This window comes from Pavona decussata, unplaced genomic scaffold (assembly GCF_977016875.1).
Source record: "Pavona decussata unplaced genomic scaffold, jaPavDecu1.1 SCAFFOLD_234, whole genome shotgun sequence".
NCBI lineage: Eukaryota > Metazoa > Cnidaria > Anthozoa > Scleractinia > Agariciidae > Pavona > Pavona decussata.
This window is the reverse complement of record NW_028145639.1, coordinates 2,273,268-2,290,445: the sequence shown is the minus strand read 5'-3', so window position 1 is coordinate 2,290,445 and position 17,178 is coordinate 2,273,268. Positions and strand designations below refer to the sequence as shown.

At 37.8% G+C, this 17,178-nt stretch overlaps 2 protein-coding genes across 2 annotated transcripts in view; both read right to left on the bottom strand.

The window, feature by feature from the left end:
* The window catches only part of LOC146458116 (uncharacterized), a 133,129-nt gene that overhangs the window by 78,697 nt on the left and 37,254 nt on the right, over positions 1 to 17,178 (bottom strand). The gene's annotated exons all lie outside the window — the stretch shown is intronic.
* On the bottom strand, positions 11,728 to 13,150 carry LOC146458121 (adenosine receptor A2a-like). Its single transcript, XM_085091320.1, has one exon. It carries the CDS (start codon positions 12,712 to 12,714, stop codon positions 11,779 to 11,781), a length of 936 nt encoding a protein of 311 aa, XP_084947446.1. The 5' UTR covers positions 12,715 to 13,150; the 3' UTR covers positions 11,728 to 11,778.

Genomic DNA, 17,178 nt, shown 5'->3' with positions numbered 1-17,178 from the left:
ACCCCACACTTCACTATTGTAGGTTAGAATTGGCTAAATCATTGTGTCAAAAATTTTACATGCAAGCGAAGGTTTCAGTGTACTAAAATCAGTGTGTTGTCTTACACTAAAGAAAGCATGAAGAGCTTTTTGTCGAAGGTGTTCAAGCGAAAGTGTGAAATTTCCGGAAGAAGAAATGCGAGTTCCTAAGTAAGTGTAGTCTTGTACTATATCTATTAATTCACTGCCTATGTGAAAGGTATAATCGCATTTTTTTGTGCTTTTTTGAAAAATCGTTATCTTGGTTTTCTTAGGGTATATTTTTAGCATCCATGAGTTGCAAAATGATGATAAACTGTTAAGGCAATTTTATAATTCCAATTTTGATCGTGACAATATAATTAAGTCATCTGCATAAAATAATGAACTGAGTTTACTCAGTTTAGTGCCATTTGGTAGTACAAACGGGTCAGACAAAATATTGTTGAACGAAAAGGCCAAATCATTAACATATAGATTAAAGAGCAGAGGACTTAAAATGCAGCCCCAGCACACCTCTACTGTATTGCAAAGATCGCGTTTGACTATTTCCAATTCTAAGAGAACACGTAGAATTCGAGTATAAACTTTTGATAATTTTATAAAAGTTTCCTCCGACATTGATTTGTAACAACTTGTACATAAGTCCGATCGTGCCAGACAGAATCAAACGCTTTTCTAAAGTCCACAAAACATGCGTATACGTTTGTTTGGTGAGATTTGGCGGACATATTTATCTACTAGTGTTCGTAGTGTAAAGACATGGTCTGCTGTTCGATTATTTGCTAAAAAGCCAATTTGAGATTTATGAAGAATGTTGAGCAAAATAATTTACCAAGACAACCACTAATACAGATTCCACGATAATTTGAGGGATCAGTTTTAGATCCAGTTTTAAAAATGGGTGTAATAAGACCATCGCACCAATTTTGAGGCATTGTACCTGAGCTAAGATCCTTGTTAAATAGCTGTAAATAAACTGGCATTGACTCGTTTAAGCTGGATTTGATCATTTCATTTTTGATTCTATCTGAATATGGAAATTTATTGTTTTTTAGCTTTTCTGCCGCTGTACGTATTTCAAGTTCAGATATAAGGTAGTCCAAGGAGTTGGGATGAGTCGCATTTTCTAGTCTATGTAACGCACTGTGAGTCGCTTCTTGGTGTGAATTAAGGGGTTCGTTAGAGTGTAGTGATTTGAAGTGTGACATCCAACTTTCTTCCGATATCTGGGGGTTACTACGTTCCTGAACAGAATCGTCCATCGATTTTAAACAATTCCAAAAGCTTGGGCTGTTCGTGTTATCTACTGTTTTTTCAAGTTCCGAAATCTTAGCATGATAGTATTCTTTCCTCTTCTCTTTCAGGAGGCTTTTGTACTGGTTTAAGATGGTGTGATATTTTTCCCTAAGCGTGATATTAAGGGCGTCTCTATGCTTTAGATTAGCAAGTTTACGTAACTCGTGTCGTTTAAGACGACAAACTTTATCAAACCATTTTTTGTTAGCAGGCAATCTAACATGTCGTTTCTTAATGACCTTAATATTTAAACAGCGTTTTGCAGTTGTTAAAATAATATTTTCTACTGCATCGAGGGAGGTGTTGATGTTTTTGTCTGGCCCACTGTCAATAAGAAAATCGTGTATCATTCTCTGTATATCTCTGGATTGTAGCGCGGCTCTAAATTTTTGTGGTGAATTACCTTCTCGGATAAATTGTTTGGGTAAACGAGTTAGTGTATCGTTGGTATTTGTTGTGGCTAAGTGATTATCATTTGTACCAATATTAAGCCATGCCATTATTGGACATTGATCAGGGCCCCGTTTCTCGAAAGTCCCGTAACTTACCGGGCCCGGTAAGTATATTTTTAAATGTTTTTTTCGCCGATTACACTGTGATTACAGACATGGTACTTGACCAATGTGTTTATAGAATTAAAAGATTTTGAAATTTGGTATTCAAAGCTAACAAAAAATTGACTTCTGTTAAGTAACATTTTTCACCAAAGACACTTGTCGGGCCCGGTATGTTACCGGGTCTTTCGAGAAACGGGCCCCTGATCTGGAACTTGATCCGGAAATGATTGAGATACCGAAATATAAAATATGAGGCAAATAACAAAGTAAAAACACGAGATATATGTAGAATGTACCAATGGCGAATTTCTTTAAGCGGACAATTCAAGCGGACAATTAGTTGTTTCTGAGGAGGTTGAACTTGATTAGCGAGACTTTTGACGGTTGAGTATATCTTGAAATTAAAGAAAGCTGTGGCAGTAAAACAGACGATACTGATTACGCCAAGAATTGTGGAAGAAATAGACAGTGGTATCCACAACAGAAATAAAGAAAAAGACACACTGAACACCCATATTGAGGTCACCGTGGAAACAACGCGCCTGTCAGTCACATCTTCCTGGTATCTGAGATGAAGATGAATCTCGCGGTTTCTCCAACATAGACTTGCCACATTCGCAGAGTATATCTTGTAGACTACTCCGTCTTGTTTATTCGGATCGACAGCGTCCTTGGGTCGCACTTAATGGGATCTATATGTTGTGTAAACTTGTGTCAGACTTGAAAAGTCCGTAAACAACAGCGAACAGCCTCTCAGTGACACCTCTTTGATCATGATAAGGAAGAACCGCGGTGGATTTTATTTCAGATGCAGGTTATTTCCTGGCTGTTTGTTTCTTGCGTTTAGTGATGTTCTTCACAAACAGACATGGATATCCGTTTTTCAGTCCTCAGAGATGATTGGCTCGATTTCAACCACTTCCTCGGGTGTGGCTGGGGTTGATCGTGCGCTCATTTCCCGAACAGCTTACGGAGATGAGAGGTGGTTTAGCAACGAAAGTTTTCAGGATCAATCGTATAAGCACTTGAACAATGTTTGAACGACAACGCGTTTTACTCGGATTGATTGTGATGTGGATCATACGCTTGGCATTGGTCAGTGTGCGTGGGTTTTCTGTACTGAAACACTGGTAGTGGAGCATCCACGGGAATCTCTTACCAATACATAACGTTATTACAGGGCTCCTATTGATAACAGATATACTTTTTGTATTTTGACTGGATTACCCTAGTTAAATAAAGGTTTACTACTACAGAAAGGGCTGAATTTTACTTTAACACCTACAAGCATCCCTGCTACCGGAGATAGACCAGGCTAGGTCGAGTCTGCTATAAGAACCAGAGGGGTACTCACCTATATAAGCTATATAGGTATGTGTGGGGCCAAAGGGAATAGTTTTGGGGTCATTTTGGTCTGAAATAAGGTATAGATTTTAACCATTTTGGTCCGAAAGTCTGAAAATAGGTATTGATTCTAGAAACCAGGTTTGAAAATGGGTATAAATTTTACAGCCCAGGTTTGAAAAAAGTACCAGAAAATTACATATTTTGATTTGGAATAGGGTCAGGGTTTGAAGAACCGAGCTACACTTTCTGTGTCAAGTACCCAGTTTGGTCGAACCTTCCTCGTATAGTCCATTATAGGGAGTAATTCCACTTCCTTGGGAACTATCGTGTTAGATTGAAAGGCGTTTATTCAATTATATTATCAAGGATAGCAAGGATACGTTTCAATGCTACGCAATAAATATGATGAAGCAAAGCTTCACAGTGAACCTAGTTCTTGTTATGCCATTGCTATCGAAAATTTAAACAATAAGCCAATTACTACCTCGGTAACAGAGCAACAAAATAAAGTAGAACACAAAACTATTAAGGACCGCAATATCAGTGTCAAAAGGTTTGTTTCTTTTTATTAATGCATATGTCCCGATATTCCAGGCCTTTCTCTACTTTGGCCCGAGGAAGAAAGAAACTAGGTATCAACTTAGAAACAAACCGCACATCGCCCGGAGATTAAGACTGATAGATTTAAAAATGCTTTTGTAAATAGGCTTATTTTTAGATATAATTTTTAAATCTGTCTGTTATCTACATACTAATAGCCTCCCACGCCGACGTTCGTTCCCCACGAACGTCTGCTGAAACGAACAGCCACTTCCGTTCGTCGGCAAATTGCCTTTGTTTAAAGTGTATGTTTACTTCTAACAATAAATGTAACTTAAGATATGTCTTTTTATCTTAGGAGGAATAAAGATTGATTGATTGATGACGACCCAAGCTTTATTCAAATTAAATTTTACACCTGCACATTTTACTCTTGTTAGTTTTTTGACACTAGGCTTAGATCCCGAGAAACTTGCAAATTGAACTTTGTTTAAATTAGTGTATACGTAAAATGATTTCCATATATTTAGAAAAGAAATGTCTGAAAATGTCTAAAAAAGACTGATGGTAATTACTTGAAAAAGATTCCAAGAACAAATCGAAAGCTTGTAACGCTTTAAATTTATTTTTACATCCTGAAAGCTAATTCTGTTTTCTAAACTCCAAATGACAGAATCAGGAAACAATTTAACGTAAAATTACGCCCAGAAAGTAACGTAAAACATGTGGCCTCTGGTAAATCCCAAAAGTAGCGACCACCCCAAGGACCGTCCGAAAGTAGTGAGGCTGGTAATTCCGAAAGTAACGAGGGTCGTTACTACTTTTGAAGTCCTTGCTCCTTGGGGAGTGATGCCTCTCTAGTTCTCTGCTGTCTGTTCTGTAGCCTCTCACGCAATCGTTTTTAGGGGACTCGTATTACCTCCTCGAGTCCCCTAAAAACGACTGCGTGGGAGGCTATCTGTTCTGTTGATTATTTTATAATCAAGGAACAATATTATGTTTATATTTAAACGTGAAAACAAACTCCGATAAGAAAAGGAAGAGAAATTCCTTGTTTTCCTCATCCCACCCCTAATAGAAAGACTATCTACAGAGTATCGTAGACTTTTGGGTGATTCCTTGAGGTACCCGTGGGCCCCGTGGAAATTCGTGGCACGAAAAAGAATTGGAACGTTGGCCATTTCGAGACTTGTGGCCTCAAGGCACAAGTAATTATAACTTGCTTTTTCCCATCAAGACATTTTGGCTAATATATGATTTAAGAGCATCAGAAGTCTGCGGAGCAACTATCAGCGTTAGACGAACCTTTAAATTTTTACTGAGTTGTTTAGTGTTACTAAATAACAAAAGCTTCCCTTAGTTGCCACTTGGCAACATTCTTCGCAGCATTTTCATGAGGGCGTGTCGAATGTGTCTCATCTTTCAACAGTAAATCAGAGGATTGAGAGATGAATTGAGGAATACCATCGTGAAAGCGTAGCGAGATAAAATCCTCCCAGTGTTGTTCGTTCCGTGAATTGTGGTAGCAAAATAATGACAAAGCTGTGGTAAATAACAAACCAGAAATACGAGAAACACATAGAATGTACCAAGTGCGGATTTTTTGAGCCTCAGAGCATATGATGTCTGTTTACTTTGGCCAGCTGCTTGTTGTAGTTGAAGAGCCTGAATTTCGTTGGTGTGGTGTTTTACAACTAAATAAAGCTTGAGGTAAAGCAATGCTGTGGTCACGAGACAGAGAATGTTGGTGACTGTATAAACAACGAACCTCTCCTTCTTTTTCAGATCCATCAACCTTATCAGTGAAAGAAATGCGCTAAAAATCCACGTCAAGATCACTACAGCAACAACACGTTTGCGAGTCACTAATTCCTTGTATCTGAGATGGAGATGGACAGCTAAGAATCTGTCAATACTTAGAGCCGTGACACCAAAACACGAGGCGAAAGAAAGGAACTTCTCCAGGGTGAGGAACACGATCGACGTGGACTTATCAACCGCACTGTTCGCAGTGTTTGATGTGGACTGTATCAGCAGACGTGTAATGTACAATGGCTGTACCACCAAACCAACCCCAAGATCAGAAACAGCCAGGCTCAGAAGTATTATTTTCAAAGGTTTTGGCATCGATGAAGTTTTTCTTACTGCGTGGATTGTTATAATGTTCAACATGATGGTGGTGTAACACAAGAAAGCGTTGAAGACGCAATTAGCGATATATGACGACCACAGTGATTCTTGAGCTTCTACCATGGTGTAGACTCTGGTTGTTTCTCTTGTAAAGGTTCTTTATTATCAGGGACTTTACGGACTCTAAGCGTACACAAGATCTCGAAAAGTACTAGACTCCAGAAAATAACACTTTTTTTCTTTCTAAAACAAGACTGAAGGACGCAGAAAAGTTGATCTCCGGCTACGCGTGATGATGGATATTCCTTAATCGTAGCGTTTTACCCAGACAAAATTTGAACAGAGTTTGAGTAAATCGATATATGGTGGAAAACGTAAGCAGGAAGACAACAGGCTGTAAAAAGCTAACCTTACGGCGAGTTTCATGTCTTGCAGCGACCGACTCCTAACTGGCAGGTGTCTGTGTAGTGAAAACTGTGTCTGGTTAACGACTGTTGAATAAATTATATTTTTCTTAAAATGAACGCCTTCAAACAAAACTTGAAACGTCATTCCGCTCTTAGGAAACAGCTTATTACTGCTTCTAATGCAAATGGAGTTGAATTATTTCCTGTTTGTTGCGCGAGTGGGCGTTATAAGTTGAAATAAATACACGAGAACAATAATCCCTTTAAAACTGCGGATCCTAAAGCCTTGCGGCAGTGGACCATTAATGATGATAGCGCAAGATTAGCTATATGAAAAAGGCAAGGTACGCCGACTTGGCACGGTCATTATTTTTTTCTAGGGTCATTATTTTAATGAAATAACATTTGCATATCAGTGTCTACGCTAATAAAAGACTGGAGCTCGTCTATTGGAGTCTGCAGGATGAATTCGACTCCGTGAGTTTCAGTATATCATAGGGATTTTTAATGGTGGTGATACAAAGGTAGTTATGAATAAGGCATATATTCTAGGAATAAAGAAATGTACTGAACAACAAAAAAAATAAGATGATGACTTACTATTTCTCCGTTGTTCCCTAACCATCCCAGTTAAGAAATCGTAGCGCCAAAAGTTAAGTGCCATGTTCATATAGCGGTCAACACCTGCCGACATGAATTGATTTAAAAAAAGAGTAGTTCTTGCTTTTTGTAGCTGATGCAGGTAAGGTTGTCCATAACGCTTGTCATTTTTCGTAATAACGTACTCATCCAAAATAAATGGTTTTCAAAATTTTTAATGAGATAAGCTACCGCAAATACAGTACAACAAAGCGTTGTCGTGATAAAAGTCTCCAGAATCAGCAAACTTTCAGGCATTTAAATTTCCTTTTCTATTAAAAAAAAAACTAACGAATCGACCAGCATCAATCCCAGGCTGTACGTTTTTTCATTACTGGTCAACGTAAAGGGCTTTATGTCCACTGGGACATATCCCGAGGGACCCTCCTGAGGATTCGAGTCGTGCGAAGAAGCACAGACCTGTGGATTGTTGCAATTCCTTGGAGCCAATCTGTTGGAGGTACTGCTCCAGTCTGCAAGACACTTCCAAGTGTTCCAATTACTGTTCCATGAGGTGATCTTGACGGATTTCATCTTTCACAAGTTCTTGATGTTCTTGATACTTTTAAACTTTTTCTCCTCTTTCTCCTCTACTCTGCTATCGCCCGGGCAAGCTACGCCGATGCCAATTTGATACACTTTACTTCTATTATCTAGGACTATACAATATCGGGCGATAATGTTCTGACCGGTCTGTCGGAATTTTAAGTTTCCCCAGAAGTTGAAATCATTTTTCTTTACTGCTTCCGAAGCATGTTCGGGCCATTTGTTGCTGCAGCACTTTTAAGTGCTCATTGCACCCATATGTCACATGTGGCATGGGGCTTTCGTTTTGGAATCGTGCCTCCCTTGATTTCATTTTCGGCCACTTCACTACTAACATCATTATCATTATGACCAGCATTAGTATTAGCAGTAGAGTTAAGGTTAGTATCACAATTATTTTGAGGAGCGGATTGGAGTCTGCCAACTGAATTAATTGGTGAAGACATACAAGACGTTATAGGTTAATTTGACAGTAATAATAAATTACTAACTAAAATTCATGGCTTAATACATAGGTGTATTTAGGAATGATTCTAATGTTCAACAAATGTTTCATTAAGTGAAACAACAAAAAGTTTATATTAATTACGATAAAAGGTAATCAATTGGCTGTCCCAAGTATACTAGTTGTTCATAAAGGAAGAAAGATACAGGATTCTAGTGTAAATGTAGTTAAAAATATGCAATGTTCGTCATCCCAAGGGCGTGGCAAAAAACTCTCTGCCCCTGACGTCGAGAATCGAACCAATAACCCGGATACACCAACCGCTGAGCTACTGGAGACTGGTGACGAGGTCATTCACTAGGTTCATATGTGACTTCAACAAGAAGTTCTGCTATAAAAGGGCAAGCCTTTCCTCTCTTTCACACCTTGGGTGTGAAATGCAAATTTAGACATCGTTTAATTCAGTATTGTTTTTCTGAGTGTTCCATGCTCTATAAACAGGAATTTAGCACGTTTTAGTTTTTTGGCTCACCCAGATGGATAGCACTCGCCAAGAGAAGAACGTTCATGCCGTGTATTTATTGCTCTTTTATATCAATCCGGCAGTCGCCTAAAAGGTCACACTTAGTGAGCTGTAGATTGTTATACAGGTCTATTTTATATGTAGCTGAGTTAACAAATTGTGGAATAGTCTACCTGTAAAAATATGGGAACTCAATCCCTGATCAGTGCCAGAAGCTTGCTGAGGATAAATGTTTTAAGCACGCTGTATACTTGTGTTGTAACGGCGATTTACACAATGAAGTATTTTAAAAAAATGCGCACACCTTTTTTTAGATATATATACTCTATTATGTAGTATGGTATGGTTGACCGTATTGTATTGTTAATTTCAGCTTTAGAGATCTTTATCGATCTGCTAGGTTCTTTGGATATTTAATTCTAGCTCTTTAGCAGTATTTACATAGCATCCAATTTAACTGATCAATTATCGGGCGATGATCGCTCCATGCATCGGGAAGCACTATATTGTTTAACTACTGTCGATAAGGAGCTAAAACTTTTAGATATAAAAAACTATTAAGTTTAGTGTCTAAGATGTGTTTCTAGCACTCTGTTCAAAGGGGCTTTTCATTCAGTACATAAATCTACCGAAAAATGGGCTCTTGAACTTTAATAACCTGTATTCACAATGGCTGGAAGAAATTAGTGGAAGCCCATGACAAACGTTGAATATATTTTTTTTCAAAGAGGTGTAATAGGCCAGATCCCGAGAACGAGCATTAAGATGTAAATGTTCAGCCAGTCAACAACCGGGAAGTCAAATTAAATTGTCACAAACCGATGGCCACCTGCAAATCCCCTTTTGGTATTGGCCGTTTGGTATAACAGAAAGTGTTTTGTTAATAGCACGTCTAACTGTAAAGAGACTTAGCTTTTTGTTTTCGCTCAGCATGTATGAGTACAATTGACCAAAGTGCACACGTAAAATACTGAAGACAGAACAAAATTTAATGTGAAATGGCGTTTCCTGAAGGAAAGAAAAGTGATCAAAATTGGCTCAGCTGTCTATTTTATCTTTTTTAAATCCATCGCCATTCCCAGAAATACTGAATCGTTTTCTTTTGCGCTCTCTCTCGTAAAAGTGGGCCTGTTGGTTAAAAAAATAACAACAACAACAACAACAACCAAAAAAAAAAAAACAAAAACAAAAATAAAAAAAGGTCGACAAAACAAACATAAATAACTCGAAACAAGCCTTGATTATATTTTTCCTGTAACTTCCATTTTGCAACGAGCAGTTTTCACTCTCTTGAAGTTGTACTCTAAAACGTCGTTTTATGGGTTGATTAAAAAATCAGTCACGTTTAGACATACATAACTGAAAAGCATATTAAACTCGGATATTCAGAGAAAACTGAGTAGGCAATGAATTTAGAAATAAAGAAAAAACGAAATGATTTACTTTTTGAAAAAATTGGTGAGTAATGAAAGATTTCATTTTATAGATTGATGGAATACGCTGACCACTGAATTAAAAAAATATAAAGATAACATCGTTCAAGGGGCTTGGTACTGAAGGGAGAAATTGCACATGTGTAGGCTCAGTTTTAGAACACGAAACAAACTTGTGCCTATGCAACCCTATCTACAAGGAAATTAGTGAGCCCCAGTTGCAGTTAAGAGTTATTTCAGTGACGAGTGGTTATAAAACTGAATTGACAGAAAAGAACATTTAAAAGCCGCCTTTATAAAGTGGGTTTGAGGTTTTTTTTCAACTGAGCGTTTTTTAATCAACGGCCGAGTTCTGAGAAATGGCTACTATGTATTTGAAATTGTCTATAATGACCTTATTGTTAATAAGTCAAGGCTAGGAGAATTAAGAGAATTAAAGTAATAGGTCAGACTACCAAATGTATTGGTTATTCATCCTCTTTATAAACCACTCCTCGTGAATATCCCACCACTTGACGCCGACCAGTTAACTCGAGGCTATTTTTCCTTGTTTATTTGCTTAGATAGTACATAGTTTTTCTTACAGTCTCTTTTTTACTTTGGCTTGGTGTGGTTGAAATTTCTACAATGCTTTTGTTTGCTTCGTTTTTCGCTGCCTCTATTTACGTTGTCGCTTATATTTAGTTTTCCTACATATCTCTGTACATTTCGCTGTAACAAAACGCATATATCACTGTACTGTAACTGTTGTAATAAACTCGATCGCTGGGGCTCGCTCCACATACTGCTGTGTTGTTTGCCTATAACTTATAATAGAAATGTTTTCTATTCGGCTGAGCGTAGCGAAAGAGAATAGAATGAATATTGAAGCAATAAAGTATTAATTTTTTCTTAGAATATGACATGTTATTAGCAGTAGACAACCAGATGGCCACCAAGGAACCCACTTTTGCTTGATCACCAGTTTGTGTCAGAGAAAATGATCCTTTAATAGCACTTTTACTCGCAGACAGGGTTTACTCTTTGTGTCACTTGCTTAGCATATATTAGTAAATTTCCTAAAGTACATGCATGTTATAACGCAGCCTAAGATAATTAACTTTAAGAAAGGGAAAGCCATTAAATTGATTCATCTGCTTCGTCCTTTTCTTCTTCTTCGTCTTCTTCGTCTTTTTCTCCTTTTTAGTACTTGTTGTCATTCGCTAACCAATGAATCGAAAATATAAGATGGTACATGCCAAGCCGAGACAAGACGAATTGCTTCATGATAATCAAAGTCATTCGCGGAGATCCAGAGGCGACGACGACCAAATATTGACCAGTAGGTTCAAATGTTGTACACTTGGTCTCTACGTTACTTTTGGAAATATGTCCAGCGGCTTTTATTTTAGTGAGGAGGCCAACGATTTTATAAACTGATTATTTTTTTTCTCGCACACAGTTTGACGTGAAATGTTCCGTTCGTACGGCGAGGCGTGTACAAACAGTTAAAATAATAAACATAAATGAAAGTCTCTTTTTTACAAGTTCTCCCTGTTCTATTTAACGAAATGCTGTATCCATATCCCGTTATTGTATTTAATTAATTTCCTGTTAAGATAGCCTCTGCATGTAATCCTTTAATTTAACGCCAGTTTTCTAGCGTACGGGAATGTTTCCGCGAAAGTTTCACATATTTAAATTTTATATACCCTGCGAGCAATGGTTTCTCCACCGCACGCTACGCTATTTTGCATGGCATGTTCGAAGAACAAAAGCGTTTCATTACTTTACCGAGTCCACCGTCACTCTAAGACCTGCTAAGTTTAATTACAAAACAATATGTTTCGCAGTGTGTCTATTACTGAGCCTCGAACCTGTATCATCTTCCAGCAGTACTGAGTTTTGTAAATTTTCAGTTTCGATTTATTACCGTATTTAACATGAAATTGCGGAATAGGTTCATAATGGTGTTTCGAATGTGTCTCATCTTCCAGCAATAAATTAGAGGGTTTAAAGATGAATTCAGAAATACCAACGTAGTACTGAAAAGAAACAAATGCTTCGCTGCAAAACTTGATCCGGAAATGATTGAGATACCGAAACCCAAAATATGAGGCAAATAACAAAGCAAAAACACCAGATACATGTAGAATGTACCAATGGCGGATTTCTTCAAGCGGACAATGCTAGCTATTTCAGTACTTTGTGCTATTTGTTGATTCTGAAGAGGTTGAACTTGATTAGCGAGACTTTTGACAGTTGAGTATATCCTGTAATTAAAGAAAGCTGTGGCAGTAAAGCAGACGATACTGATTACGCCAAGAATTATGGAAGAAATAGACAGTGGTATCCACAACAGAAGTAAAGAAAAAGACACACTGAACACCCATATTGAAATCACCGCGGAAACAACGCGCTTATGAGTCACAACTTCCTGGTATCTGAGATGAAGATGAATGGCCAAGAATCTGTCTACAATAAGAGCCATCACACCAAAGAACGAGGCAATAGAAAACACTGATAGAAAGATTGTAAACGCGGTATAAATGATACAGTTCCGAGGGTTTCCTTGCATCCGATTGATGACTAGCGCGACGTAAAAAGGCTGACACAGTAATCCAACACCAATATCAGAAGCAGCCAGACTCAGGAGCAATATTTTCAAAGCTCTCGGCAATGACGAAGTTTTTCTAATCGCGTGGATTGTTATAATGTTGAACATGATGGCGGTATAAGATGAAAAACCGTTCAAAGCTGCGGTAGTGAGGTAAGTAGGTTTCATGTCTTCACTGTCGAAGCTCAGTGATGTCAAATTCTGCAGCAGTTCGTGGCAGAACGAATCGTTCATTTTTGAAATGTTTGAAAGATTAAGCTTGATCGGTTTTCTTTCACTTGTATGAGCATTTCCTTTTGCCAGAAAAGCAATTAGCGATATATGACGACCACAGTGATTCTTGAGCTTCTAACATTGTGTACACTCTGGTTGTCTCTCTTGTAAAGGTTTCTTATTATCAGGGACTTTACGGACTCTAAGCGTATACAAGATGTCGAAAAGTAGTAGACTCCAGAAAATACCACTTTGTCATTTTTCTGTCTAAAACAAGAGTGAAGGACGCAGAAAAGTTGATCTCTGGCTACGCGTGATGATGGATATTCCTTAAACGTAGCGTTTTACCCCAGTCAAAAATTGAACAGAGTTTGAGTAAATCGATTGATGGTGGAAAACGTAAGCAGGAAGACAACAGACTGTAAAAAGCTCCCCTTACGGCTAGTTTTATGTCTTGCAGCGATCGACTCCTAACTGGCAGGTGTCTGTTTAGTGAAAACTGTGCCTGGTTAACGACTGCCGAATAAATTATATTTTTCTTTAATGAAGGCGTCTGAGCAAAACTTGAAACGTCATTCCGTTCTTAGGAAAAAGCTAATTACTGCTTCTAATTAAGACAACACCGGTGCAAATGGAGTTCAATTATTTTCTGTTTGTTGCGCGAGTGGACGTTAAATTAGTTGAAATAAATAGATGGGAACAATAATACCCTTGAAACTGGGTTCCTAAAGTCTTGCGGCAGTGGACCATTAATGATGATAACGCAAGATTAGCTATATGCCGACTTGACACCGTCATTAGTTTTTCTAGGGCCATTATTTTAACATGAATTAAATGACATTTGCATATCAGTGTCTACGCTAGAAAAAATAGACTGGAGCTCATTTATTAGAGTCTGCAGGATGAATTCGACTCCGTGAGTTTTATATCATGGGGATTTTTAATGGTGGCGATATAAAGGTAGTAATGAATAAGGCATATATTCTAGGAATAAAGAAATGTACTGAACAACAGTTAAGATGATGACTTCTGCTTCTCTTTGTTTCCTAACCAACCCAGTTAAGAAATCGTAGCGCCAAAAGTTTAGTGCCATAATGTCTGCAGCGGTCAACACCTGTCTAGTCGACGTGAATTGCTTTAAAAAAGAGTAGTTCCTGCTTTTTGTAGCTGATGCAGGTAAGGTTGTCTATAACGCTTGTCAGCTTTCGTAATAACGTACTCATAAAAAATAACGGGTTTTCGAAATTTTTAATGAAACAAGCTTCCGCAAATTCAATACAACAAAGCGTTGTCGTGATAAAAGTCTCCACAACCAGCAAACTTTCAGACATTTAAATTTCCTTTTCTATTATTAAACTAACGAACCGATTAGCATCAATCCCCGGCAGGCTGTACGTTGTTTCATTACTGGCTTTATGTCTCTCTGTCTAGTCGTGCAAGGAAGCACAGACTTCTGGATTGTTGCCATTCCTTGGAGCCAATCTGTTGGAGGTACTGCTCCAGTCTGCAAGTCACTGTTCCAAGTCACTGTTGTATGACGTGATCTTGACGGATTTCATCTTTCACAAGTTCTTGATTTTAGTGATCAGAACAGCCACGATACTTTTAAACTTTTTCTCCTCTTTCTCCTCGACTCTGCTATCGCCGGGCAAGCCACGCCGATGACAATTTGCAGTGACACGCTTTACTTCTCTAGCTTATCTATGACTGCAATATCGGGCGATAATGTTTTGACCGACGGTCTGTCGGAATTTTAAGTTCCCTTGAAGTTGAAATCATTTTCCTTTGCTGCTTCCGAAGCATGTTCGGGCCATTTGTTGCTGCAGTACTTTTAAGTGCTCATTGCACCCATATGTCACAAGGTGGCATGGGGCTTTCGCTTTGGAATCGTGCCTCCCTTGATTTCATTTTTGGCCACTTCACTACTAACATCATTATCATTATGACCAGCATTAGTATTAGCAGTAGAGTTAAGGTTAGTATCACAATTATTTTGAGGAGCGGATTGCAGTCTGCCAACTGAATTTATTGGTGAAGACATACAAGTCGTTATAGGTTAATTTGAGGATAATAATAAATTGCTAACTGAAATTCATGGCTTAATACATAGGTGTATTGAGGAATGATTCTAATGTTCAACAAATGTTTCATCTAGTGAAACAACAAAAAGTTTTCATTAATTACGATAAAAGGTAATCAATTGGCTGTCCCCAAGTATACTACTTGTTCATAAAGGAAGAAAGATAAAGGATTCTAGTGTAAATGTAGTTAAAAAAATATGCAATGTTCGTCATCCCAAGGGCGTGGCAAAAACGTCTCTGCCCCTGACGTCGAGAATCGCACCAATAACCCGTATACACCAACCGCTGAGCTACTGGAGACTGGTGACGAGGTCCTTCACCAGGTTCATATGTGACTTCAACAAGAAGTTCCGCTATAAAAGGGCAAGCCCCTCCTTCCTTTCACACTTTGGGTGTGAAATGCAAATTTAAACACCGTTCAATTCAGTATTGTTTTTCTGAGTGTTCCATGCTTTATAAACAGGAAAATAGCACGTTTTAGTTTTTTGGCTCACCCGGATGGATAGCACTCGCCAAAAGAAAGAAAGTTCATGCCGTGTATTTATTGCTCTTTTATACCAATCAGCTTTAATCCGGCAGTCGCCTAAAAGGCCTCACTTAGTGAGCTGTAGATTGTAACACAGGTCTATTTTATAGGTAGCTGAGTTAACAAATTGTGGAATAGTCTACCTGTAAAAATATTGGAATTCAAACCCTGATCAGTGCCAGAAGCTTGCTGAGGATAAATGTTTTAAGCGCGCTGTACTTATGTTGTAACGGCGATTTACACAATGAGCTATTTTAAAAAATGCGCACACCTTTTTAGATATATATACTCTATTATGTAGTATGGTATGGTTGACCGTATTGTATTGTTAATTTCAGCTTTAGAGTTATTTATCGATCTGCTAGTTTCTTTGGATATTTAATTCTAGCTCTTTAGCAGTATTTACATATCATCCAATTTGCGTGATCAATTCAGTATCGGGCGATGATCGCTCCATGCATCGGGAAGCACTATATTGTTTAACTACTGTCGATAAGGAGCTAAAACTTTTAGATATAAAAAACTATTAAATTTAGTGTCTAAGATGTGTTTCTAGCACCCTGTTCAAAGGGGCTTTTCATTCAGTACATAAATCTAGCGAAAAATGGGCTCTTGAACTTTAATAACCTGTATTCACAGTGGCTGGAAGAAATTAGTGAAAGCCCATGACAAACGTTGAATATGTTTTTTTTCAAAGAGGAGTAATAGGCCAGATCCCGAGAACGAGCATTAAGATATAAATGTTCAGCCAGTCAACAACTGGGAAGTCAAATTAAATTGTCACAAACCGATGGCCACCTGCAAATCCCCTTTTGGTATTGGCCGTTTTGTATAACAGAAAGTGTTTTGTTAATAGCACGTCTAACTGTAAAGAGGCTTAGCTTTTTGTTTTCGTTCAGCATGTATGAGTAGAATTGACCAAAGTGCACACGTAAAATACTGAAGACAGAAGAACGATTTAATGTGAAATGGCGTTTCCGGAAGAAAAGAAAAGTGATCAAAATTGGCTCAGCTGTCTATTTTGTCTTTTTTAAAATCCATCGCCATTCCCAGAAATACTAAATCGTTTTCTTTTGCGCTCTCTCTCTCGTAAAAGTGGGCCTGTTGGTTAAAAAAATAACAACAACAACAACAACAACAACAAAAAAACAAAACAAAAACAAAAATAAAAAAAGGTCGACAAAACAAACATAAATAACTCGAAACAAGCCTTGATTATATTTTTCCTGTAACTTCCATTTTGCAACGAGCAGTTTTCACTCTCTTGAAGTTGTACTCAAAAACGTCGTTTTATGGGTTGATTAAAAAATCAGTCACGTTTAGACATACATAACTGAAAAGCATATTAAACTCGGAAATTCAGAGAAAACTGAGTAGGCAATGAATTGAGAAATAAGAAAAACAGAAATTGATTTACTTTTTGAAAAAATTGGTGAGTCGGGCGATGGGAAATGAAAGATTTCATTTTATAGATTGATGGAATACAATGACCACTGAATTGAAAATATAAAGATAACATCGTCCAAGGGGCGTGGTAAAAGGGAGAAATTAAAGATTTTGCACATGTGTAGGCTCAGTTTTAGAACACGAAAAAAACTTGTGACTATGCAACCCTATCTACAAGGAAATTAGTGAGCCCCAGTTGCAGTTAAGAGTTATTTCAGTGACGAGTGGTTATAAAACTGAATTGACAGAAAAGAACTATTTTAAAAGCCGCCTTTTTAAAGTGGGTTTGAGGGGGTTTTAACTGAGCGTTTTTTAATCAACGGCCGAGTTCTGAGAAATGGCTACTATGTATTTGAAATTGTCTATAATGACCTTATTGTGAATAAGTCAAGGCTAGGAGAATTAAGAGAATTAAAGTAATAGGTCAGACTA